A 27,037-nucleotide genomic window follows, 5' to 3' on the forward strand; every position below is an offset into this window, starting at 1 on the left:
CTATGGGATTGCACAGAGTCAGACACGACTGAAGCGACGCAGCAGCAGCAGCAGCATACAGAGTAATAACAGGCATGGTATTTTCAGTTACATCTGGGTTTGTGTTTAGACTCTTCTAGCCTTATTAATTGTAGGCAAATTACTAAATTTTTGAGCTTTCACTTCTGCAATATAGGCTAAGACCTTATCTAAAAGTGATGACATAGAACTTGACACATAGTAGGTCCTCAGTAGGTGGTAATTTCCTTGTCCCTTCCCACCTCTATTTGGTACAATAGCCATACAAAGAAAATCAGTCTATGATCTTTCCTTGCCTTTCAGAAGCTTGTTATCTATTAAATAATAGGATAGAACACAGAAGCAACTCAGTTAAACTTTAGGAACTAGGAAGAAGAAAGTCATTTCCCAATCTAGGGAGCAGGGCTTAGCCAAAAACCTGCTTTTATAATTAATTCTGACCATTATGAGAGTGAAAAAAGTATCATTTATGGAAAAAAATTGTTGATTACATTTATTGGACCGGAATTATTGACCCAGAATGGTTATGATATTGTTGTTTAGTCTTCTGACTCTTTTGCGACCCCATGGACTGTAGCCCACCAGGCTCCTCTGAACATGGGATGTCCCAGGCAAGAATACTGGAGTGGGTTGCCATTTTCTTCTCCGGGGGATCTTCCTGACCCAGGGATCAAACCTGCTTTCTCTGCCTTGGCAAGCAGATTCTTTACCACTGAACCACTTGGTTATGTTACTTGTTCTCTATTGTTGATTTCATACTCCCTAAAGATAACTCTCCCAAAAGATGATTCTCTAGAAGTGTCAGAATAGTGTGAATAATGACAATAATGAAGATTATATGCGTTTAAATAACAGTATATTAAAGGTACTTTTCCCTTTTGGTGTTATAATGATAATTTGCTTTGAAGAACTAACTTTAGTTTTCTAATAGTTCCAAATTATAGATATTAAAAAGATTTTGGCATAAGCATACAGCTTAACATTTTTAAAACGATAAATCTCAAGCATAACTGTATAGTGAATAATATAATGACCTACCCATCACCTACATTAAAACAGTTATCAAAATTTTAATGTATTTGCTTCATATTTCATCTGTATATTTTTCAGCCTGTCATCTGTGAAATATTGGAAAACCCCAGACATTATCATTTCACCCCATATGCTTCATTATGCATATCTAAAAATTATATACATTTTCTTATTTAATAACCATAAATCTATGATCAAAGTTAATATATCTTTGGTATTATCTGATTGTTACTTCATAACCAAATTTCTCTGACAGACTAAAATATGTCTTAAGTTTCTATTTCATCACTGGAATCCACATTTCTGATCACCACCACTGTTTCAAAGACAAGCTTTTGGTTATAAGATCATTGAATGAGAGAAGAAAAAAGCTCTCCACTAATTCAGCTCCACCATTTGAGAAATAATTTTAAGTACAAGCTCTGCTGAGTAGGTCTTTATATACAAAAATGGTACAATTTATTAAAATCTCAAACTATTCATCTGCTCTGAGCAGCCTCAGACTATTTGGATTTGAATCCTGGCTCCATCACTTACTAGCCATATGACCTTAAGCAAGTTACTTAATCCTTCAGTGCCTCACTTTCCTTTCTTGTGAAACAAGAGTATTACATTTATAATACATATTTGCATATTAAAAGCCCTGGGAAAACCTGTTGTAAAGAAACCTGTGTAACTTTGTTTAACCTATCACGTTATTTGACTATAGGATTTTGTGGGGAAAGAAAGTCTACTATAGATGATTAGGACTGGAACATACAATTATTGACCCCATAGTTTATTCTGAGGCTTCCCTAGTGGCTCAGATGGTAAAGAATCTACTTGCAGTGTGGGAGACCCAGGTTCGACCCCTGGGTCAGGAAGATCCCCTGGAGAAGGGAGTGGCTACCCACTCCAGTATTCTTGCCTGGAGAATCCATGGACAGAGGAGCCTGACCGGCTACAGTCTATAGGGTTATGAAGAGTCAGACACAACTGAAACAACACTTTCACTTTTTTCATAGTTTATTCTAACGCACATGTTGAACTCTCTAGAACAGCACGGTTCAATAGAAATATAATACAAAACACATAACTTAAAATTTTCAGATACATTAAAAAATAGTAGAAACAGGTGAAATTAACTTTTTAATCTTTTAAAGTAACTATGGACTTACAGGAAGTTACAAAAATAGTGCATAGAGTCCCATGAACCCTTCACTCAGATTCCCCCAATGATGACAACTTATGTAGCTTTCAAAGCCATGAAACTGACATACAGTACTGTTAAGCAGACTGCAAACCTTACTCAGTTTTCATCAATTTTTATATCCACTCTTTTGTGTATGTATATGAATACATAGTTCTATGCAATTTGGTCTCATTTATATATTTATTAAACCACCAGTGCAATCAAGATACAGCGCTGTTCTATCACCACCAAGGAACATCCTTATATACCCCTTTTTAGTCACTTCCATTCCTTTCTCCATACCCTGGAACCACTAATCTTTTCTTCACCTCTCTATTTTTCTCATTTGTGACTGTAATATAAACAGAATCATATAGTATATGTAACCTTTAGAGATTGGCTTTTTTCAGTAAGTATGTTGCCTTTGCAATCCATCCAAGTTGTTGCATGTATCAGTTCACTCCTTTTTATTGCTAAATCATATTCCACTGTGTGTGTAGAGATACCAAAGTTTAATTATTCCCCTGTGCAAGGACATTTCAGTTCTTCTAATTTTTTTCCAATTATAAATAAAGCTGCTCTGAATGTTTGTGTACAGATTTTGTGTGAACATAAATTTTCATTTCTCTGGGATTAAATACCCAAGAGTGCAATGGGTAGGTCTTATGATAAATGCATGCATTTAGTTTTATAAGAAACTGTGAAATTATTCTAGAGTGGTGGTACCATTTTACATTCCTACCAGCAGTGTATGAGAAATCCAGTTTCTCCATATCTTCACCTGCATTTAGTGTTATCACTGTATTTTATCTTAGCTGTTCTAATAAGTATGTTTTATACCTTATTATGTTTTCAATTTGCAGTGAAATAAGTTTTAATATATTTTGTTTAACCCCTGTATATCCGGAATATTATCAATTTAACATGTAACCAAAATGAAATAATTAGTGGTACATTCTTGTACTAAGACTTCAAAATCCTGTGTGTTTTACTGAGCGACTTCACTTTCACTTTTCACTTTCATGCATTGGAGAAGGAAATGGCAACCCACTCCAGTGTTCTTGCCTGGAGAATCTCAGGGACGGCGGAGCCTGGTGGGCTGCCGTCTCTGGGGTCGCACAGAGTTGGACATGACTGAAGTGACTTAGCAGCAGCAGCAGCAGCAGCAGCATTTCCAGCTGACCACATTTTAACTCCTAGTGGCTAATGGCTATTGCATTGGATAGTTCCTGAACAGCAAGAAGTAGGTGACATAACTTGTAGATCATGTTACTGAAAAGTATATATTTTTTTCTTTACAAAAAATACAACTTTTTCCATTTCACAGGAAAAGAATAACAAAACATGCTCTTAATCATCATCCTCTTCCTGAGCAACTGGATGAAATTTCCTCTACCAATGACAGCCATGAAAAAGACCTAAGTTCCCAAAGGTAATGACACCAAGTGTACTGTTTGCTTATTGCACTTGATAATGGCAAAAGTTTTGGGCTTTTTGCCTTAGGATTGGTATCAAGCCTTGTACTAATGAAACAAAAGAATTTTTGTCACATTTTTCAATACCATTCAACTTCCATTCTGGAACAACTAGTGGAAACATACTTATTTTTGTAATCTTTGAAAAATAGTATTATGAGGTAGTTAAAAGCAGAAACTCAGGAGGAATCCAAACAGACCTGATTTTTAATCTTGGTTTTGCCACCTATTAGCTGAATAGTATTGGGCAAGTTATTTACCTGGTAATAGTATCCCTTCAAGGGTGTAGTGAATATAAATGAGATAAAATATAGTAAATGCAGAGTAAATATTAGCTGCAATTATTATTTTAAGAAATAGGACAGAGGAGATGGTAACTTCACAGAGGGTTCTGAAAAGCAATTGTGGTATCATACAAAAATTATAGTCATAAAACCTTGTTTCAAAATCTAGTACTAAATTTCAAGAGTTTTTGTCTTAAAGTTCATCACTAGATGTACTGGTGAGTTTTACATCACCAGATTATTGTGAGGATAAAATGCAGTTAATATCTGTGAAAGTGCTTAGTAAACTAAAAGTGGCATACAAGTTCACATACTATTCCTAGTATTTCTGAAATGTCTTCAGTTTCTTGAGGGCAGATGTTATAAGTGAAGTGTTAAAAAATATTAATTGTAAACTAAGACTACAATTATTTAGAATGGCTGCCATCAATTCTGTAGGAATTAGGTCAGACCTTACTGTGATGCTTACATTTCAAATTCTTCATTTATTTTTGTCTCTCTGGATGTATTTGTACAAATGCCTATCACCTAAAAGATTGCTGAGTAGTTAATGCTACAGAAACTTGAGGAAATATAAGAACTTTTCTGTTTTCTCTTTTCCTTCCCACTTGTGCATTTAGTGAATCTGACATCACACAAGAATCACCTTTTACATCAGCTGACACTGGAAATTCAACGTCTGCTTTTCCAAGTTATACAAGCACAGGGATCTCTACTGAGGGCAGCTCGGACTTCTCCTGGGGATATGGTGTGAGTTTTATGTTATTGGTCTAATGGAGCGCTTGTGTGACTGTTCTGGGAGTTAGGATTTGTCAGTTTGGTCAGTATATTTCATGCCTTCCCTCTCCTACATTTTTTATTTTATTTTATTTGGCCACGCCATGTGGTATGCAGGATCTTAATTCCCCAACAAAGAATCAAACAGTGGAAGTGTGGAGTCTTAACCACTGGACCGCCGGGAAAGTCCCTCCTACTTTGTTTATTTACCCCTTAAAATAGCTGTAAAGAAGGCATCAATCTTTTGAGTAGTTGATCCTTAAAGATGCTTAGTGTTTGGCTTAAACAGCTGCAGGTCAGTATAGATCTGGACCCTGGATCTATTTTGCTGTGCTCAGTCCACTAATGTGTCTCTCCACTACTAATATTACCTTGTTGTTTAAAATGTTTTTGAAAGTTACTACTAAGCCATATAGACTCGGAAAATGTTTACAATATATTGTTAAATGAAAAAAAGCCCATTAAAAACAACATGTGTAGTGTGGTTCTAATTTTATTTTACATATATTTTTGCTTATATATACTAGAAAAAAAGATTAAAGGTATTTACCTAAGATGTTTTTCAGCTATTATTAATTAACTGAGTGTTGTGATGAGATTTATTTATTCATTCATGACTATCTCCCATTGTATTTAAGACCAGCAACCTTCAAAGAAAATTTAAAAGACAAATTATATGCATGTTTATCACCTTGATGCAATAGGTATTTTTATTCTGTTTAATATTTTGGTTTTTTTGGCCACAAGGCATGTGGGATCTTAGCTCCCCAAAACCCATACCCCCAGCATTGAAAGGCAAAGTCTTAATGACTGGACTGTCAGGGAAGTCCCTTAGTTTTTTTTTAAAGGGTATCTGATGCAGTGGGGTTGATGAGGAAAAAAAAAAATTATACACCTATAGAAAATTGCATAACTTATGTATTGGGTGTGCATGCGCGCACGCGTGTGTGTATGAAAACAGTACACCGACCAAGATATAGACAGTCAGCTCCCACAAGGCTCCTCGATGCCCTCTCCCAGTCCTGAAGATAGCCACTATTCTGATCTCTATCACCAGGTTTTCTTCTTCTTGCCCTTCATAGAAATGGAATCCTATAGTATGTATTAATAGTTATATCTGGCTACTTTTGCTTAGAATTCTTTGGACAGTTCATACATGATATTGCATATATTTGTAGTCTGTGAATTGCCTATTTATGTTTCATACTCACTTATTTTTTAATTTATCATTTTCATATTAATTAGTAGGAGTTCTTTATCTTTTAGATTAATTGTGGTGAAAGTGAAAGTCTCTCAGTTGTGTCCACTCTTTGCGACCTCATGGACTATACAGTCTATGGAATTCTCCAGGCCAGAATACTGGAGTGGGTAGCCTTTCCCTTCTCCAGGGGATCTTCCCAACCCAGGGATTGAACCAGGGTCTCCCACATTGCAGGTGGATTCTTTACAAGCTGAGCTACAAGGAAGGTATATTTTTTCTCTTAAGGACTAAAGAGTAAATATTTCAGGTTTTACAGACTGTCAGGGCCCTCAGTGCTCACTGAGAAGGCAGCCATAGGCAGTGTATAAATAAATGGGCATGACAGAAGTCCAATAAAATGTTATTAGAAAACAGGTTGTGGGCTGGATTTATCCCACTGGTCATAATTTGCTGACCCCTACTCTAAATACTTTTAACAGAGACTCTTAGGAAGCTGTATTGTGTCCCTTCACCCTATAGAACTACAGAACTTTTGGCATTGTACCCAGTTGAAAACTTAACAACTGCTGTTACAGGTAGAGGTAGCTAATGAATTGTACAATAAGTCAGGAGATGGGCTTTCTGGAATGTCATTTTTTCCATTTATCCCCTTTCTCCTAATTCCTGCCTGGAACATGGACCTATGGCTAAAGGTAAAAACAGCCATTTTGAACCATAAAGCATCACTGAGAATGGAAATGATAGAAGAAACTGAATCCTTAATAGCCATGGAGCTACCGTATCAGCTGAGGTACCATATCAGCTTTTAATGCCTACCTGTAGATTAATTTTTTTATGAGAGAAAAATAAACTTTTGTTTAAGCCACTATTACTGTTTTTGTTAGTAGTAACTAAGTGCAGTTCATGTTTAATACACTAATTCTTTGTTAAATGTATTGCAAATATCTTTTCCTGATAAGTGGCTTTTGTAACTTTCACAAATTCTTCCACACTTAGGTCTTTAATCCCCGGAATGGTTTTTTTGTACATTCATATAGAAGGAACATAATTTTAATTTTTCTGTGTGGATAATGAATTGTTTCAGCACCATTTACTGACTAGTTCAGAATTTCTAAGCAAGGGCATTTTTGGCATTTTGGATATAGCTATACAGAAATGTCCCATATATATAGCAGGATGTTTAGTATTCATCATCTCTGCCTATTAAATACCTGTAGCAACCTCTGGTCATTGTGATCACTAAAAATGCACATACACATTTCCAGCTTCTTCCATGTGAAAGTAGTAGCATGAAAGTGTTAGTCGCTCAGTTGTGTCTGACTCTTGTGACCACATGGACTGTAGCCCTCCAGGTGCCTCTGTCCAGGGAATTCTCCAGGCAAGAATACTGGAGTGGGTAGCCATTCCCTTCTCCAGAGGATCTTCCTGATCCTTGTTGCATCCTTTTCTTGTTGATTTGCTGTTATCTCTGTTATAGATTAAATTTCAAAATATAAAGGGGTTTGTTCCTGGGCTATCTAAACTGTTCTATTCTAAAATCATGTTACTACAACTGACTTTAATGAAACTATAGCTTTACAATAATCTATAATATATGATAGGGAAGTCTTACTACACTGTTCATAATTGTATTGGCCAGTCTTTTTCATGTATGTTAGAATCTGATTATTAAATTGCATAGGTCAATTTGGAGAGGACTGCTATCTTTATGATAGTGAATTCTCCTAATCATGAATTTGATATATAAATCTATCCATTTAATATCCATTTCTTTAATGTCTTTTAATACATTTTTATAATTTTATCCATAAAAGTAATGTACATTTGTTGAAAATCTATTCCTAGGTACTTTGCATGGTATATGAAAAATTGTATTTTTAATCTATTTTTGCTAGTATATAGGTATAGAGTTCATCTTTTTTAAGGGAACTGAGTTGTAGGCTAATATTGACTTCTGGCAGAAATTTATATTCTTTGTCACGTGTTTAAAACTTCTGATATTTCATTTAAATATTTTAATAGATTTCTTATCTGTTTAACACTAGATTAGACTTTGGATTATTTTTACCTTTTTTACTATCATAATCACCTACATAAAATTCATTCTTTTAAAGTAAACAAGCGTTTTTTAGTATATTCACTGTTGTGTAAACTATCCTAATTCCAGAACATTTTCATCATCCCAAAAAGAAACCCAGTCTCCATTACTCTCCACTTCTCTCTTCACCTTGCCCCTGGCAACTACTAATATGCTTTCTGTCTTTATGTATTTGCCTGTTCTGATATTTCATATAAATGAAGCATATACTGTGCCACCTATTATATCTGGCTTATTTCATCTAGCATATATCCAGGTTTTATCCATGTTATAGCATATGCCAGTACTTCTTTTTTACTGATGAATATAATTTCATTGCATTGATATACCAATTTTGTTTATCCATCAGATGATGGACATTTGGGTTGCTTCACTTTGTTGCTATTATGATGCTACTATGAACATTTGTGTATGAGTTTTTCTGTGGACATGTTTTGAATATTCTTAGGTATATCCCTTAGGAGTGAAATTGCTGGGTGATATAAAAACTTTATGTTTAATATTTTGAAGAATACATTTCTCTTTGAAATTTATACCTATAATTGTGATTTTGTTCAAGGTTCCTGATTAGTGTGTAAATAATATTGATATTTTCCTTGAATTACACAAACATTTCATTGCAGATTTCACATGTATGTCAGAGTAGGTTATTCCTTTGAAATCCATTATTTTGTTAGTAAGGTTGTATCTTAATTAATGAAATTCAATTTTTGTGATCAGTTGCTATTACTGCATACTGTGTTTTCTTAATAACTTGAAACAACCTCCAACTTACAGAAAAGTTACAAGTACAGTAAAAAGAACATTCGTACCTTGATATCCATAAGGGACTGATTCTAGGACCCCCCCGCCATGAATACCAAAATCCATGGATGCTCAAGTCTCTTATATAAAATGGCACAGTATTTGCATATTACCTACGCACATCCTTCCATACACTTTAAATCCTCTCTAGATTATTTAAAATACCTAATACAATGTAAATGGGTTTTACATTTACAAACCCATGGATATGGAAGACCAACTGTTTTTTTCCTGAATGGTTTGAGAGTAAGTTACTGACATGATACTTGGACCAAACATTTTAGTGTGTATTTCCTTCAAACAAGGACACTCTATGTAACTAAAGGGCAAGCATCAAATTCAGGAAATTAACACTGCTACCATCTAATACACAGATTCCATTAAAGTTTCATTAGTTGTCCCAATAATATTCTTCATAGCAAAACCTTATATCACATTGTCATGTCTCTGTAGTCTCCCTCAATCTGGACTAGTTCTTCAATCTGTGATACCCAAGAAATGAGCTTGCTTTTCTCATTTCATTCTATTAGGTGGCACGTAGTTCCCATTATTGATGTTGTTCACTTTAATCACTTAATATGACTTTCCTTTGCATTTACAAGTATTTTATGGGGAGGTACATTGAAATTATGTAGCTACTATCCTGTTCCTCCTCTAACTTTCAGTTTATGGTTTACATCAGTATAGACTCAAGGATTCCTATTTTGTTCAGTTAGTTATAATACATAGTTATCATTATTTATTTTGAAGTTCCAATTGTCCCAGATTTGACCAGTAAGAGTTCCCTTCAAGCTGGTTTCTGTGCCATTTTGACATGTTCCCATCATTCTTTGAGTATTTCCTTACTGTCTGACACAAGGTATCCAGGCTTATTTTATATTTTCTTTGCCCCAGCCATGGAATCAGCCACTTCTCCAACGAGCCCTAATTCCTTTTAGTGCCATGTTTAGAAATAAGATTTGGGTGCTAAGTGTGCTTACTGCTTTTTAGGTGTCACTGATTCCTAAACCCTCCCAGTGGACAGAACTAGGGAATAGAAGTATTCTTCCTATTCCACTGTGAAATGACCCATTTCATTCTAGTTTTTTCCTTTTGCAAATTTGTAACTTCTTTCTCTGATAGAACATGGCTCCCCTTATAATTAATATATTTACTTATTTGATTAATCCCCCTGAACATAACCAGTTCCCCACTAATTCACTGCCTCCTAACCTCTGCAAATGCCCTTCTCACTCCACCTATGTTTCAACACCCTATGCTGGGTCACTGCCCCTTGCACCCTCCCACCCACTGAATGATCATTTTACCACTTCATACCTCCCTCTTCATATACTTTTCACTTCTCTCTCTCGATACCTGACACAAATGTAATAACTTTATAACACTGTACTTCTGTTTATATTCACCCATCCTTTGAGTTGTATTTGTTTCATCTTTTACTTCTATAAATATAAACTCCATCTTGTACTTTTTTTGCTTTATTCAGCTAGTTATCCCTTAGAGAAATCACCAAATAATATAGACTTTTCACTTATTTATCTTCTGGTGTTCTTTATCGCCTCGTGCCCTAAAGATTCTAACTGCTTCATCTGCCCAGAATTCTGATCTCTGGGTCAGGAAGATCCCCTGGACGAGGGCATGGCAACACACTCCAGTATTCTTGCCTAGAGAATCCCATGGACAGAGGAGCCTGGCGGGCTACAATCCATAGGACTGCAAAGAGCTGGACATGATTAAGTGACTTAGCATGCACACATATACTATACAGTTGAGTCTTGCTCTTTTTTTTTAATCCATTCTGCATTTTACCCATTTTTTACCCATTCTATTTACATTTGTTTTAATTGTTGACATGGTTAGATTGAAATCTACCATCTTGCTATTACTTTTCCATTTGTCCCGTTTTGGGAAGTGGGTCCTTATTCTTTTCCTTTCCTGTCTTTCTCAGGTTAATCAAATGTTTGTTACTATTCAATTTTATTTTTCCCATTGGCATCTTAGCTTATTCTTCTTAAAAATTTTGCATCTCTTATGTCTCCTGTGTTGGCAGGCAGGTTCTTTACCATTAGTGCCACCTGGGAAGCCCATATTACTATATGGAAGAGATTAAATATAAAGACACAAATAGGTTAAAATTAAAAGGACAGAGAAAATTATACACACAATAAGCTGACAAGGTTGTATTAACATGAAACAACATAAACCTAAAGACACATAGTCGATCACTGGGAAAGAAGAATATTTTTTAGTGATAAAAAGGCAGTTTGGGGACCTCTCTGGAGGGTCTGGTGGTTAAGACTCCATGCTTCCACTGCAGGGGGCACAAAGTAAGACTGTATATGCTGTGTGGCCAAAAACAAACAAACAAACAAAAACCTGTTTAAAACAAAATATAGTAACACTTAGGGCAGTTTGCCTTAGCTGAAGCTGCCATACTGAATACCATAGACTGTGTGGCTTAAACAACAGACACTTATTTTCTCACAGTTCTGGAGGCTAGAAATCCAAACTTAAGATGCCATCAGGGCTGATTTCTGGTGAGGCTACTCTTCCTGGCTTACTGTATCCTCTATAACCTTTCTCCTGGGCATGAGCATAGGTAGAGAGATCTCTGATTCTCTTCCTCTTCTTATAAGAACACTAGTTCTTAGGGCTCCATCCTTGGGACCTCATTTTACCTTAATTTCCACCTTAAAGGCATTAACTCGAAATAGCATCACATTACAGATGAGGGCTTCAACATAGGAATTTGAGAGGACACAGTTCAGTCCATAACACAGTATACCAGGAAGATATAACAATTCTAAATAAATAAACATCTAATAGAGTCTCAAAATGTATGAAGAAAAACTGATAAAATTAAAGAGATTAGGTGAAATCATAATTACTGTTAGAGATTTTAGTTATTAATAAAGCAATTAGAAAGTCAGAAATAAATAAATAAAAGATCTGATGGTATACCCAACAAATGCAGAGTACATATCCTTCTTAAGAGCATATGGAATGCTCACAAGGACAGACTGTATGATGGACCATAAAATATCTCAATATTGTTTAAAAGATTAAATCGTACAGCGTATGCTTTCTGATTACAATAGATTTAATAGAAATCAATAATAAAATACCTGTAACAATTCCTAAATATTTGGAAATTAAATAACACTGCTCTAAATATTAAATTTCAGGGAAAATTAGAGGGTATTCTGCAACTACATGACAATAAAACCACAAAACATCCAAATTTATGGAAGCAGCTAAAGCAGTCCTTATAAAGACATCTATAGCTTTAAATACTTATTTAAGAAAAGAAGAAAGCTTTAAAATGAATAACCTAAGTTTCTACCCTAGATGCTAGGAAAGAAGAGTAAATAAACCCAAAGTAGAATGAAAGAAATAATTAAAAGCAAAATCAATGAAATAGAAAATAGGTAAATAAAAGAGAAAATGAACAAATTCAAGAATTTACCCTTTGAAAAGATTAATAGTAAGCCCTCTAGTGGTATTAGTCAAGGAAAAGCAAGAAAATGCAAATTATAAATATCGGGAATGAAAAAGGAGATGTCACTACAAATTCTACAGACATTAAATAAAAGACTTAACATAATAATATAAACAATTTTATGCCAATAAATGCTGTAACTTAAAAGAAATGGACAAAGTCCTTAAAAATCTGAACAGCTGTAAAACTCTTAAACTGAATCAATCTATTCTCATAGAGAAAACTCCAGGCTCAGATGGAAGAACATACATTTGTCGAAGAAATAACAGTAACACAAACACTTTATAGATCAGTGTACTACTGATGTCAAAACCTGACAAAGGCAATAAATATAATAGGAGAAAATTCTGAGGTGGGACTTGTAAATAGTATGACAGAGTGAGTACCCCCAAAAGCAACAATAAACTGGATGTAATGGTCAAAAGCAACCATTTCAGGATTCTGAAAATTAACTAAGGTACACAGAAAATGGAGAAGCAGTTATTCATCAAAAGTAAGAAAACTTTGAGTTAGAAACACTAAAAGTCTGTTCAACTTTAAAGGGTGCTGTGCTTAGTTACTCAGTCGTTTCTGACCTTTTGTGACCCCATGGACTGCAGCTGGCCAGGCTCCTCTGTCCATGGAATTCTCCAGGCACGAACACTGGAGTGGGTTGCCATGCCCTCCTCCAGGGTATCTTCCCAAGGGATCAAACCCAGGACTCCCGCATTGCAGGCAGATTCTTTACCAACTGAGCCACCAGGGAAGCCCAAGAGTAAGGAGTGGGTAGCCTGGTGGGCTGCCGTCTATGGGGTCGCACAGAGTGGGACACGACTGAAGCGACTTAGCAGCAGCAGCCTATCCCTTCTCCAGGGGATCTTCCCTACCCAGGAATCAAATGGGGGTTGCCTGCATTGCAGGCTGATTCTTTACCTGTTGTACTACCAAGGAAGCCCCTGAAAACTAGCAGTTTCACTACCAGAGAGGTCTCAATAGATTTGGAGTGGAACTTGGATGGGCTTTATATCCAATATCATTTTTAACAACAGTAGCACACTCAGTGGCATATGGAGAAGGAAAAACAGTGGCTCAGATAGTCTGAAGTTTCAGTACTAACTGGGGCAAAAAATGGATTGGCAGACTATCCAGAAATTTATCAAGCATCTGGGAAATAAGTCACAGGAGGCCCTAATAAACTCTTCACATATCCATGCAGAAAGAACAAAGAGGGCCCAAACTATGCACACATCCCTGGTTGATGCGAGTTAGTACACAAATGCAGAGGGGACATGAGAGGGCACAGAAATTAAGAGCCATAAAACTGCTTGAACACAAAGTAAACTTTAAGACAGAAAATACCAATAGAAAAAAGAACATTTCCATAATGATAAAAAGGCCAATTCTTTAGGAAAATAAAAGTTATAAATGTATACACACCTAACAATGAAGCCTTAAAGTATATGAAGCAAAATTACAGAATTTAAAAGAGAAATAAGAAACGAAAAGTTGTAGCTAAAGACTTCAGTACTCTACTCTTAATATTTCATAAAACAACCAAACAAAATCAGGAAGGATATTGAAGACTTGAACAATACTGTTAACCACCTGACCTAACTGAGTCTACCCAATGACAAGAGAATATATAATCTTCACATAAAAAACAAATCTCATAAATCTAAAAGGATTGAAATTATACTGGGTATGTTCAACCATGTTAGAATTAAGTTAGAAATGAACAATGATATAAATTAGGTATCCCAAAGTAGTTGACAATTAAAACGGTGCTCTTCTAAACAACTGATGAGTTAAATAACAATCTATAGGGAAGTCAGAAACCATCTTGAATGAAAGGGAAAAACAGAATATCAAAATTTACAAGATATAGCTAAAGTGGTGCTTAGAGGGAAATTTACAGCTTTAAATACCTATGTAAAAAGAAAATCAAGCTTACAGATATGGAACAGATTCGTGATGACAGAGGTGGGATTGGGCGTGGGTGAAAGAGATGAATATCAAAAGGTACAAACTTCCAGTTATAAGTCATGAGGATGTAATGTACAGCATAGTGACTATAGTTAAAATACTCTATTATGCAGTTGAGAGTTGCTAAGAGAAAAGATCTTAATTCTCATCACAAGGAAAAAAATTCTGTAACAACATATGGTGACTCACTGGGGAGACTGATTTGCTTTATATACAAATATTGAATTATGTTATACACACCAGAAACTAATATAATGTTGTATGTCAGTTATACCGCCATAGAAGAAAAATGCCTATAGAAATAAAGGAGCATGTTTGAATCACTAACATAAGCTTCCACCTTAAGAAACTAAAAAAGAAGAGCAAATTAAATCCAATGCAAGCAGAAGGAAGGAAATAATACAGATGACAGTAGAAATTAATGAAATAGAAAACAGAAAAACAATAGAGAAAGTAAACAAAATTGACAAGTCTTCAGTTTGATCAAGAAAAAATAAGACATAAATTAACAAGATTAGAAATGAAGACAAAGACATAACTACTGACCTTATGGAAAGTAAAAGGACTAAGGAAATATAATAAGCAACTTCATGTCAAGAATTTAGATAACTTAGATATAACAGACAAATTTCTAGACTAAAATCAAAGATTTTAATAAATTACAAAAGTTACTAGAAAAGAGGGACTACATATAATGGAGTAAAATTCAGACTTAAAATAGGTTGCTCACAATTAACAATGTCAGATGACAATGATCCTGTATCTTTAAAGTGCTAAGGAAAAAATGAGTGATGTATCTCCATCATATATGATAAATAATAAAATTATTACATAAATATGATATACTGTCATTTAGTGTGCGTGTGTGTAGAGAAAGCAAAATAAAGACATTTTGAGTATCTATAGAGTTTCCCATTCACATATACTCAACTAAAAGAATGATTAAAGGACAGACTGAAGCAAAAGGGAAATAAAGCCAGAAGAAAGAAGTGGGATACAAGAAGCAACAGAGAGAAAAATAATTGGCACGCTTTATTGGTAGTTACTAAAACAAATAACAATAACATTTTATGTGTTAAAAACAACACTAATACTAAAATTCAATATAAGATGCTGAGAGGGAAGTTAAAGAATATCAAAGATAAAAATCACACAGAAGATGCTTTCAGGGAAGTTGAAGCATATCAAAGTCCTTTTTAAAAATTTTTTTGTTTTACATAATTGGAATGTCATTTATCAAAGTGGCAAAAGATGTCTCAAACCCCTACATCCCTTTCTGTCCCTTTCAGTAATCTTGTAAGCTGAAGGAAGGTTTAGACTAGAAAGTAACCTTCAAACTTTTTAAACTGCAACCCACACTAAGACATGTAGTTGATATTGCAACCCAGCGTGTGTACCTAAGATAAAACACAGGGACTTCCTGGATGGTGGTCCAGTGGTTAAAACTCGGAGGTCCCACTAAGGGGGCCTAGGTTCGATCCATGGTCAGGGAACTAGATTTCATATGCCACAACTAAAGATCCTGCATGCTGCAACAAAGATCAAAGATCCTGTGTGCAGCAACTAAGAACGGGCACAGCCAAATAAATGAATATATATATGAATATAAATATATATATATATATATATGTGTGTGTGTGTGTGTGTGTGTGTGTGTGTTGAGTCTTTAATGTTAAACCTTAAATCTATCTGTGTGCTCAGTAACTCAGTCATGTCCGACTCTTTTTGGCCTCATGGACTGTAGCTCACCAGGCTCCTCTGTCCATGGAATTTTCTAGGTAAGAAAACGAATTGGTTGCCACTTCCTTTTTTTTGGATAGAACCTGACTTTCACTGTTAAGAGTTAAAATACATATTTCTTACCTTATACTTTTAAAAGATGGTATTAACTTTTCTTCCTCCAGAATGTAAAAGGGCACATAAAAAAGATGAAGTAGAGAGTAGGCAGAGAATCAGATAACATGATCAGATTCCCATCCCTTTGGCTACTGCAAAAGGATAGATTATAGAGTAAAGATCTAACCTAAATTGTGAGGTGAAAACTGTAAACTACAAAATAATATATTTTTAGGATTGACTGTCTACATTAAGCTCTAAAAAAATACTGGAACCAAGCACCTGTAATAAAATGAACAATCATTGTCTTTGTGTGGTAGTATTGGTAATTTTTATTTTTCTTTATTCATTTCTGGATTGTATGATAAGAAAATATTGCTTAGAAACATTGCTATTTCTACAAATTCTCTTTAAATAGGAATAGGGAGGCCATCTGAATATTCTAAGATTCAAAAACTGACTAACTTAACTTTTCTTTCACACAAATGGACTAAACATTGAACACAAAACAAAATCTGATTGCTTACAACCTTTATGATTATGATTCTTAACAGAGACTGAAGCTCACCTAAATATTTTGGGGTGATAATTTCTTTTAGGAACTTGATCAAAATGCCACAGAAAAAGTCCAGGCAATGTTCACAGCCATTGACGAGCTCTTGTATGAGCAGAAGTTGAGTGTACATACTAAAAGTCTACAAGAAGAGTGCCAACAGTGGACATGTAGCTTTCCTCATCTCAGGTACTGAAATCCTGTATATTCATGGCTAATACTAAAATTTGAAAAGCAGATTTCCAAGAAACCTTGTATTCTGAAATCTTTATGGGCATGGATTTGTATCATTAAGGTGATATGGTATAAAGCCTCAGATGATAGAAAACTCATGTTGATGGAAGTTTCTCAGAGTTTTCATAACTAGTTGTCCTAATCAAGTAAAATAGTTTCTATACCAGTAGCTGTGATCTGTATCTGTCCAAAAGAGACCTTCTTTTGAACAAAAGCATCAGAAAATGTTTTTGATTACTGTCTATAAGTAAATTCTTATACATGTATACTTTTTTTAATTTTTTTATTTTTATTTTATTTTTAAACTTTACAATATTATATTGGTTTTGCCAAATATTGAAATGAATCTGCCACAGGTATACATGTGTTCCCCATCCTGAACCCTCCTCCCTCCTTCCTCCCCATACAATCCCTCTGGGTCGTCCAGTGCACCAGCCCCAAGCATCCAGTATCGTGCATCAAACCTGGACTGGCAACTCGTTTCATACATGATATTATACATGTTTCAATGTCATTCTCCCAAATCTTCCCACCCTCTCCCTCTCCCACAGAGTCCATAAGACTGTTCTATACATCAGTGTCTCTTTTGCTGTCTCGTATACAGGGTTATTGTTACCATCTTTCTAAATTCCATATATATGCATTAGTATACTGTATTGGTGTTTTTCTTTCTGGCTTACTTCACTCTGTATACTTGAAAGCAGACATAGGCTATTAGGAAGCTTCCCTTAGAAACCACACTACAACACATACTTAAAATTTATAAAGCTTCATGTTCTTAAGAATATAATTCAGTTTTTACTAATTTGGCCTGGCTTTCACCCATTTTAGCAAATTTAATGAAGATTGTTATGGAGGGTGGAGGGTAGATTTAAATGTTTGCCCAGTTTCCTTGGATTCTTTTTCGGTGGGGTGGAAAAGCTTCGTCCATTCTGTCTCCTTTGTATAGGAGAGGGAGATACCTTCAGAAAGGCTCTGGATTCACATTTCTCTCAAGAATCATTCCAAATCAGTAAGGGACTATGTACTAGACTTCTCTGTAGAGCCATCACATTTGTTCCAAAAATACCTATATTTTGTATGCATGCTGGATGAAGGTGCTTAACTGTCTCTTTATGTTCTTCACTTTGAAGGATTCTGGGTCGGCAGATAATCACTCCAAGTGAAGGTTATGGACTGTACCCTAGATCCCCTTCTGCTGTTTCAGCTTCACGTGAGGCAACACTGTCTCAAGAAAGAGATTCTACTATGTAAGTATTCTAATGTGTAAGTGTTTATGTATTCTAAATATGCAAGTATTTTATTCTACCACTTACACTAAAGGATTAAAATACTTATTTACTGGTATTTAGTAAAGCACAGCAAATTCTGTAAGACTAATCATAGTCTTTATGCATACTAGAATTTTTTTACTTAGGTTTTAATTTAAAAAAAAGATTTTCTCTAGAATTTTAAGAGTTACTCATATCCATAGATACTTACATCTATGTCATATCTATGTCTATCTATAAATACAAGCACTTTCTTCTTGGAATAAATGTGTCAACAGAGTGGTTTAAAGAAATTCAGGGATCTAAGAAATAGAATTTAAAATTTTTTTGAAAAAAACTTTGAAACAGTGGTTTTCTTAAACATGTAATACTAATTATTATGGAAGCGACTGAACTGAATTGAAACTGATATTATTAAAATGGGTAATTAGTCATTAGCTAAAATGGCTAATTCTTTGAATACCTCACACTCTTTTAACAGTAGCACAATAAACCCAGATAGGATTGCTCTAAAAACCTATGCTTACCCTTAATTCTGTAGTAAAATGTCATGGTTTTAATTCATTTTAAAATTATTCCTTAACTATTTCCTAAGACTGTAATTTTATTTATACTGATACTGGTTAAGAGTTGTAGTGATGCTTGCTTTTGATGCCTTTTAAAGCTTGTAGTAATTTCATCAGACCACAAAGTAAAACATTATTATCTTAGGTTAGTTAAGGTTATGGGATCTGGGTTATCAACTAACTGATTTTTGGTCAGAGAGTGGGATTTGTTTACTTCTTTCAGAGTGATTTAAACTCAAGGTTCTGGTCACCAGGCTGAGATTTCTTTCTAAATTTAATCCTCATGTATTACACCAATAAGCCTTTTAAAATTTACTCCTTTTATATAAGTTTCAGATTTTTACAGACTAATTTGTCTCCCACAGAAAGGATGTATTCTTTAATTCTCACAGACCAAAATTAGATAACTTAGATCCTGCGATTAAGATATATTTACCTGATCTATTAGTTTAAACTTTATATATACCTTTAATTTTATAATTGTAAATAGCATTTCCTTTTAGAGATTCCAAACAAATAAGGAACAAGTCTGAGCAGTTAACTCCTCCTTCTCTAGGACATTTGGCTAAATCATGATTCTGCAACACACTGCAGACATCTTTTCTGTCCGTTTTACTTGCTACTACCATTGCTGCTTGGTCCTTCTTATTTTTGGTTCTGGATTATTTGACTTAACAGTATTCAATAATTACTTTTCTTTACTATACAGATGAAATAAATACCTATCTGTACTTTATACAGACATATAGTTAAATGAAGCAAGTTATTCAGCTATATTAGGATATCACTACTTAAAGAAAATAATAACAAATTAAATATAATCCATATTTACTTTCATATCACCACCAGTTTGTCCATACTTGATATTTTTTTCTCTTGAGTACCATTAAGGAACTCATTGTACTACAAAATATTTATATATTTTAACTAACCATAATTATTATTCATGCTCTAATTGTTACAGCCGTGTCACGCTGGTTCATTTTTGTCCTTTTTTTCCAGACCTATCCTGGAAAAATATTTTTTTCTTCTTTAAGACATGGAAGCAGCTGAAAGTCAAGGAAACACTTAACTTCTTTGAGAGACTACTAGTATTTGAGAGCAAAATTTGGGTAGTTGAGGATATGTAAGTTGGTGGTGATGCTGCAATTTTTCCACTTTTTAAAATAAGTGATGTGAAAAAAATGTGTCAGAAATACAACTTTGGTATTTTTTAGTTTAACAAATTAGTTTTCCATGAAATATGAGGTTTATCAGCTACTAAGATTTTCTACAAAATAACATTTCAAATTATATCCATTCTTGCCCCTCCACATTACATCAGATTTTCCTTTTAAAGTTCATGGTTAATCCTTTCTGTCCTTCACTTAAAAATCTTCAGTAGCTTCCCACTGAATTTATGATAAATTTAAAATTATATCATAAACTGGCCCCAGTCTACATATGTGTCTTTATCTTCTGTCACTCTCATTCATTAATTCTTCCACATTGGATTTTTTTCACATCTCAAATGTACTAAATAAGATATTTGGTTCAGCTTCCATTCTTGAGTTCTTGGGCCAGAGGAAATTGGTATAAAAACAATACAAAAATACAGTCGCTTTCTCTTTGTATCTCTAACACCTAAAACAATGCCTAGAATATAGTTAGAATCAACTTTTTTAAAAAACTAAATTAAATATCATATTTATTGCACAACAAACTCCATGAAAATGAACTTACATTATGGCTGCAAAACAGTGTTATCAATCAAAACAATTATTGTATAGATCAAAATGGAATTCCAAGAACTTTATAACAATAGAAAATGGTGGTAGCATAAGGAGAAAACACAGGCCAGAAAAGGATCCTGAACAGATGAGTTTGAGAACATTCCCATTTGAAAAAAACATCGACAGAGGAATGGATAAAGATATGGTCCATATATACAGTGGTGGAGAAGGAAATAGCAACACACACCAGTATTCTTGCCTAGAGAATCCCGCGGACAGATGAATCTGGTGGGCTGCTGTCCCTGGGGTCATACAGAGTTGGACACGACTGAAGCAACTTAGCATACATGCATTGGAAAAGGAAATGGCAACCCACTCCAGTATTCTTTCTTGGAGAATCCTAGGGACAGAGAAGCCTGGTGGGCTGCCATCTGTGGGGCTGCACAGAGTTAGACACAACTGCAGCAACTTAGCAGCAGCAGCATATACAGTGGAATATTACTCAGCCATTAAAAACAATGAAATAATGCCATTTGCAGCAACATGGATGGACCTAAAGATTCATACTGAGTGAAGTAAGACAGAGAAGGAGAAACACCATATGACATTCCTTATATGTGGAATCTAAAAAGAAATGATACAAATGAACTTAATTACAAAACAGAAAGAGACTCACAGAGAGCAAACTTAACGGTTGCCGGGTCCAGGGAAGGTAAGGATGGGAGGAAGGGATAGTTAAGGAGTTTGGCACTGACATGTACACACTGCTATATTTAAAATGGATAACCAACAAAGACCTACTGTATAGCACAAAATAAATAAATAAATACGATTTTTTTAAATGAAAAAAAAAACTTCATAATCTTCTGCTGCAAGTTAGTTTAAGGGGCCTATCTACCCTTAGTTTAAATACATACTGCAACAAAAATTAACTATAATATCTAATAAGTTGCCAAAGTGTATGACTGTATGCAGAATTATAACCCTTAAAAAATCATTAAAAGAACAGATAACTAGAAAATAAACCTTTGTGTATATGACTAGATAATTTTCAACAAGGGTGCCAAGATTACACAGCGGGGAAAGGACAATCCCCCCAACAAATGGTGCTGGGAAAACAATGCAAAAGAATGAAGTGGAACTCTGATCTTACACCATATACAGAACTTAACTCAGAATGGATTTCAAAGACCTAAATGTAAGACCTAAAACTACTAAAACTCCTAGAATAAAACATAGGGAAAAAGCTTCAGGATATTGGATTTGGCAATGATTTATTGGATAGAACATCAAAACCTAAAAACAAAAGCAAAAATAGACAAATGGGACTACATCAAACTCAAAAATTTCTGTGCACCCAAAGAAAAAAATCATTAGAGTGAAAAGGCAACCTGTGGAATGGGGGAGAATATTTCCAAGTCACATGTCTGATAAAGGGTTAATATCTAGAACACATGAGGGACTTCTACAATCCAACAACAACAAAAAGAACCCAATTTAAAAATAGAAAAAGGACAAGAGAATAGACAATTCTCAAAGAAGATAAACCAATGGCCAACAAGTAAATGAAAAGATGTGCAACATCACTAATCATAAGAGGAATGCAAATCAAAACTACAATGAAATAACCACCTCATATCCATTCCAGCTGAGCTATTTCAAGTCCAAAATGATGATGCTGTGAGGGCCTCCCTGGTGGTCCAGTGGTTAGGAATCCACCTTGCAATGCAGTGGACACTGGTTCAGTCCCATATCTGGGAATATCCCACATGCCACGGGGCAACTAGGCCCAGGTGCCACAACTACTGAGCCCATGTGAGGCAACTACTGAAGACCATGCGCCTTAGACTCTGTGCTCCACAACAAGAGAAGCCTGCAGACCGCAACCAGAGAGTAGCCGCAACTAGAGCAAGCCCACACACAGCAGTGAGGACCCAGCACAGCCTAAATAAATAAATAAATATTATTTTTTAAAAAAGATGATGCTGTGTAAATGCTACACTCAATATGCCAGCAAATTTGGTGAAAAGTTGGCCACAGGACTGGATAAGGTCAGTTTTCATTCCAATCCCAAAGAAAGGCAAAGCCAGAGAATGTTCAAACTACGGCACAACTGCACTCACCTCACACGCTAGCAGAGTAATGCTCAAGATTCTCCAAGCCAGGCTTCAACACTACATGAACTGAGAACTTCCAGATGTTCAAGAAGGGTTTAGAAAAGGCAGGGGAACCAGAGATCAAATTACCAACGTTCACTGGATCATACAAAAAGCAAGAGAATGCCAGAAAAACATCTGCTTCATTGACTACACTAAAGCCTTTGATTGTGTAGATCACAACCAACTGTGGGAAATTCTTAAAGAGATGGGAATACCAGACCACCTTACCTGCCTCCTGAGAAATGTGTATATAGGTCAAGAAGCAAGTTAGGACAGGACATGGAACAACAGACTGGCTCCAAATTGGGAAAGGAGTACATCAAGACTGTATATTGTCACTTTGCTTATTTAGCTTCTATGCAGAGTACATCATGCGAAATGCCAGGCTGGATGAAGCACAAGCTGGAATCAAGATTGCTGGGAGAAATATCAATAACCTCAGATATGCAGATGACACCACCCTCATGGCAGAACATGAAGAAGAACTAAAGAACCTCTTGATGAAAGCGAAAGAAGAGAGTGAAAAAGCTGCCTCAAAACTCAACATTCAGAAAACAGATTATGGCATCCAGTCCCATCACTTCATGGCAAATTGATGGGGAAACTGAGAGACTTTATTTTTGGAGCTCCAAAATCACTGCAGATAGTGACTGCAGCCATGAAATTAAAAGAAACTTGCTCCTTGGAAGAAAAGCTATGACAAACCGTGACAGCATACTAGAAACCGGAGACATTACTTTAATGACAGAGGTACATATAGTCAAAGCTATGGTTTTTCCAGTAGTCATGTATGGATGTGAATGTTGGATCATAAAGAAACCTGAGCGCCGAAGAATTGATGCTTTTGAACTATGGTGTTGGAGAAGACTCTTGAGAGTCTCTTGGACAGCAGAGATCAAACTAGTCGTTCCTAAAGAAAATCAGTGCTGAATATTCATTGGAAGGACTGATGCTGAAGCTGAAGCCCCAATACTTTGGCTACCTGATGCAAAGAACTGACTTGTTGGAAAAGACCCTGATGCTGGGAAAGTTTGAAGGCAGGAAGACAAGGGGACGACAGAGGATGATATGGTTGGATGGCATCACCAACTTGTTAAACATAAATTTGAGCAATTTGGGAGTTGGTGATGAACAGGGAAGCCTGGTGTGCTGCAGTTCATGAGATCGCAGAGAGTCAGACATGACTGAGTGACTGAACTGAACTGACCCCATCGTTTAACTGCATGGGGGTCCTGGGAAATGCAGTCTAGTTTTGTGGCCTGAGAAAACGTTTAGTCAACATTTAACAGTCTCTTTGGGTGTCCCTGGTGGCTCAGCAATAGAGTCTGACTGCAAAGCAGGAGATGCTGGTTTGGTCCCTGGGTCAGGAAGATCTTCTGGAGAAGGAAATGGCAACCCACTCCAGTATTCTTGCCTGGAAAATCTCATGGACAGAGGAGTCAGGTGGGCTACAAATCCATGGGGTCGCAAGAGTCAGACACAACTTTGTGACTAAACCACCACCACCCATCATCAGGGTGGCCAGTATCTAGAGAACAGAAAGCAACAACTTTTGGCAAAAATGTAGATAAAAAATTGGAACCTTTGTGAACTGTTGGGGGGAATGGAGTGTAAAACAGTATAGCCACTAAGGAAAACAGTGTGGGCTGTGTTAGGTGCTCAGTCGTGTCTGACTCTTTGTGAGCCCACAGACTGTAGCCCGCCAGGCTTCTCTGTCCATGAAATTCTCCAGGCAAGAATACTGGAGTGGATTGCCATTCCCTCCTCCCAAGGAACTTCCCAACCCAGCGACTGAACCCTGGTTTCCTGCCTCGCAGGCAGATTCTTTACCGTTTGAGCTACAGAGAAGTCTCCTGTTGTCTCTTGGAAAACAGTATGGAGGCTTCTTAAAACACTAAAAATAGAATTACTATATGAACCAGCAATCCCACTCAGGTGTATATCCAAAAAAAAATTCAGAGGAGGATCTCAAAGAGATATTTGCACACCAATATTCATTGAAGCATTAATCACAATAGCCAAGAGGTGGAAACAACCCAGATGGTCATCACAGATGAATGGATAAAGAAAATTTATATACATGCAATGGAATATTATAGAAGGAAATCCTGTTACATGCTATAATATGGATTGATGAGCCTTGAAAGTATTATTTAATAAGTGAAATAAGCTAGTCACAGAAGGACAAATACAATATGATTCCACCCATATGTAGTATCTAAAGTAGTCCAATCATAGAAACAGAAAGTAGAAGTATAGTTGCCCAAAGGAGGAGAGGAAGGGGAAGGGGCAGTTAGTGTTTAAGGGATACCAGAGTTTCAGTTTTGCAATATAAGTTCAAGAGGTCTGTTGCACAATAATGTGCATGCATTTTCAACAACAGTGAAGTTACTGAAATAAACCTATAATCTGAGGTACTTCAAAGAGTTGAACATGAATGTAAATATTCTTAGATTTAAAAAAGCTTATTTTATAGCCATAGCCGTTGCATCTGAAAAGATAGCAAGTAGTATGCAACTGCTTCAGTATTAGGTGCATAATACACCTACGTAGAGTGGGTGTGTGGCTCATATTTATTCCTGTTCTGAGAAATAATAGGTATTAAGGTTTAGAGTAGCCCAGGAAGGTGTCGTCAGGGGAAGGGACTTTGAGCTGAAACTTGTATGAATGAGTTCCTGTGAGAACTGTTTATGTTGAACATAATTACTGTTTTTCCCCTCTCCCAGATTTGGCATTAGGGGAAAGAAGTTACATTTTTCATCTTCATATGGTCCTAAAGCATCTTCCATTGCCAAATCCCCTTGTTTATGTTCTATGGAAAGAGAAGAAGACTGTATAATATTTTCTGAGGGAATAATAGAGGAATACCTAGCATTTGACCATACAGATATGTGAGTATTATATCTTTTAAACTTTTTTACTCCCCTGTTTTGTGTATTAGTATCTATTTTTCTAAAGTATGCCACCAGTATTATCTATAATTAAATTTATGTTATTTATGTTCTATTACTTCTCAGTTATCCAGCATTCATATACTTAATTGATAAAAATTGTTTTTTCCTGCACATGTCATTTGCCTCTTCCTGGGATTTAAACAGTTTTAAATGAATTAATTTTTTCACCAGATAATTTGATTTTTCTTTTGTCAGTTATCACCAGTAATTCATGGAAACTGTATTCATCTTATTCTAAATCCAGGCTCTCTTACTGTTCCATGCTGCATCCCTGAAATATTAACCTCTTAAACTATTCCTCTAAGCCTTTAGAAGTTCAGAATGATAGTCACAGTAGCACATGTGGAAGTGAGAATTTCAGGCTATGAGGCTGTGGTTAGGTCTAGTTAGTGTCACATGATTCTGGACTTTTCTTCCCTTATTTCCTATTGAGCCATGCTGACTTTTATGTTCAATGTATACAGTCCTAGGCTCAGGTAGACATAACTCAGATTTCTATACATAGCACCAATGAGTTAGCTAATTGTTCCAAGAGAATCGTATGTATGCTCTTTTGATTTTCCAGAGATTTCCCCCTTCCCTTTCACTTCATCTGGCCTGAGTCAAATTATCTGTTTTTTCTCCTCCTTTTTCCTCAAAGGTCTTTTCCCTTCATTTTAGCTTTAAATAAAGCTGATTTAACTACTCCAAAACGTGATGTTCATGACTCAAACTCAAATGAATTTTCAAGTAATACAGGGAAGATTTTTAGGAAGGCAGTCTTCTCTTTAGAGATACCACTGAGATACTAAGATGTCATGAATGAAATCATGTAAGTCTGAAAGAAAATAAGATATGAAAGATTTATTTTTAATAGTTTGGGAATAGGGAAGGCCTTTCTAACTACAGCTTAAAATCTACAGGTCATTTAAAAATAACTACTTAAAATAAAATTTCTGCATAAAAAATTCATAAAGTCAGAAGACAAACTGGCAAAAATATTTGCAGTTAATGCATGCACAGAGGCTTAATTTCCTTAACATGTATATCAATAAGGAAAAAATTAAGGACAAAACAAAGAACATGGCAGAGTTCACATTATAAGAAAATGGATCTTAAATATATGAAATGAAACTCAGTCTCATTCAGACATGCAAATCAAAATTATCATGAGTACTCTTTTACCTGACAGACTGTCAAAAGACAAAAGATGAAGAAATTTTTATTATTCCTTGAATGAGAAATTGGCATATTCTTTCACTACTGGAGAATTATACCTCCTCTTTAAATTGAAATGCACATACCTTTTGACTCAATAATCTATTGATAGGAATCTACCCTACAAATAAGATACCTATGTAGCCAAAGAACTACATACATACAGTCCCCAACTTAAGATGAGTTGACTTATGAATTCCTGATTTACAATGGTATAGAAGTGATACACATTGA

General features: G+C 35.5%; 1 protein-coding gene across 3 annotated transcripts in view; it reads left to right on the forward strand.

Moving 5' to 3' along the window:
* FAM149B1 (family with sequence similarity 149 member B1) overlaps positions 1 to 27,037 on the forward strand; it is a 50,030-nt gene that overhangs the window by 1,823 nt on the left and 21,170 nt on the right. For 2 of the 3 annotated variants that reach the window (XM_055535632.1, XM_055535642.1), the window contains exons 2-6: positions 3,549 to 3,653; positions 4,601 to 4,730; positions 16,757 to 16,899; positions 18,078 to 18,194; positions 25,379 to 25,543. In XM_055535632.1, coding sequence (XP_055391607.1) covers positions 3,549 to 3,653; positions 4,601 to 4,730; positions 16,757 to 16,899; positions 18,078 to 18,194; positions 25,379 to 25,543 — 660 coding nt within the window. Of the gene's footprint in view, positions 1 to 3,548; positions 3,654 to 4,600; positions 4,731 to 16,756; positions 16,900 to 18,077; positions 18,195 to 25,378; positions 25,544 to 27,037 lie in introns of those variants that run through there. The other variant, XM_055535651.1, reaches the window with a different exon arrangement.

Source organism: Bubalus kerabau, chromosome 1 (genome assembly GCF_029407905.1).
Source record: "Bubalus kerabau isolate K-KA32 ecotype Philippines breed swamp buffalo chromosome 1, PCC_UOA_SB_1v2, whole genome shotgun sequence".
NCBI classification, from domain to species: Eukaryota; Metazoa; Chordata; class Mammalia; order Artiodactyla; family Bovidae; genus Bubalus; species Bubalus kerabau.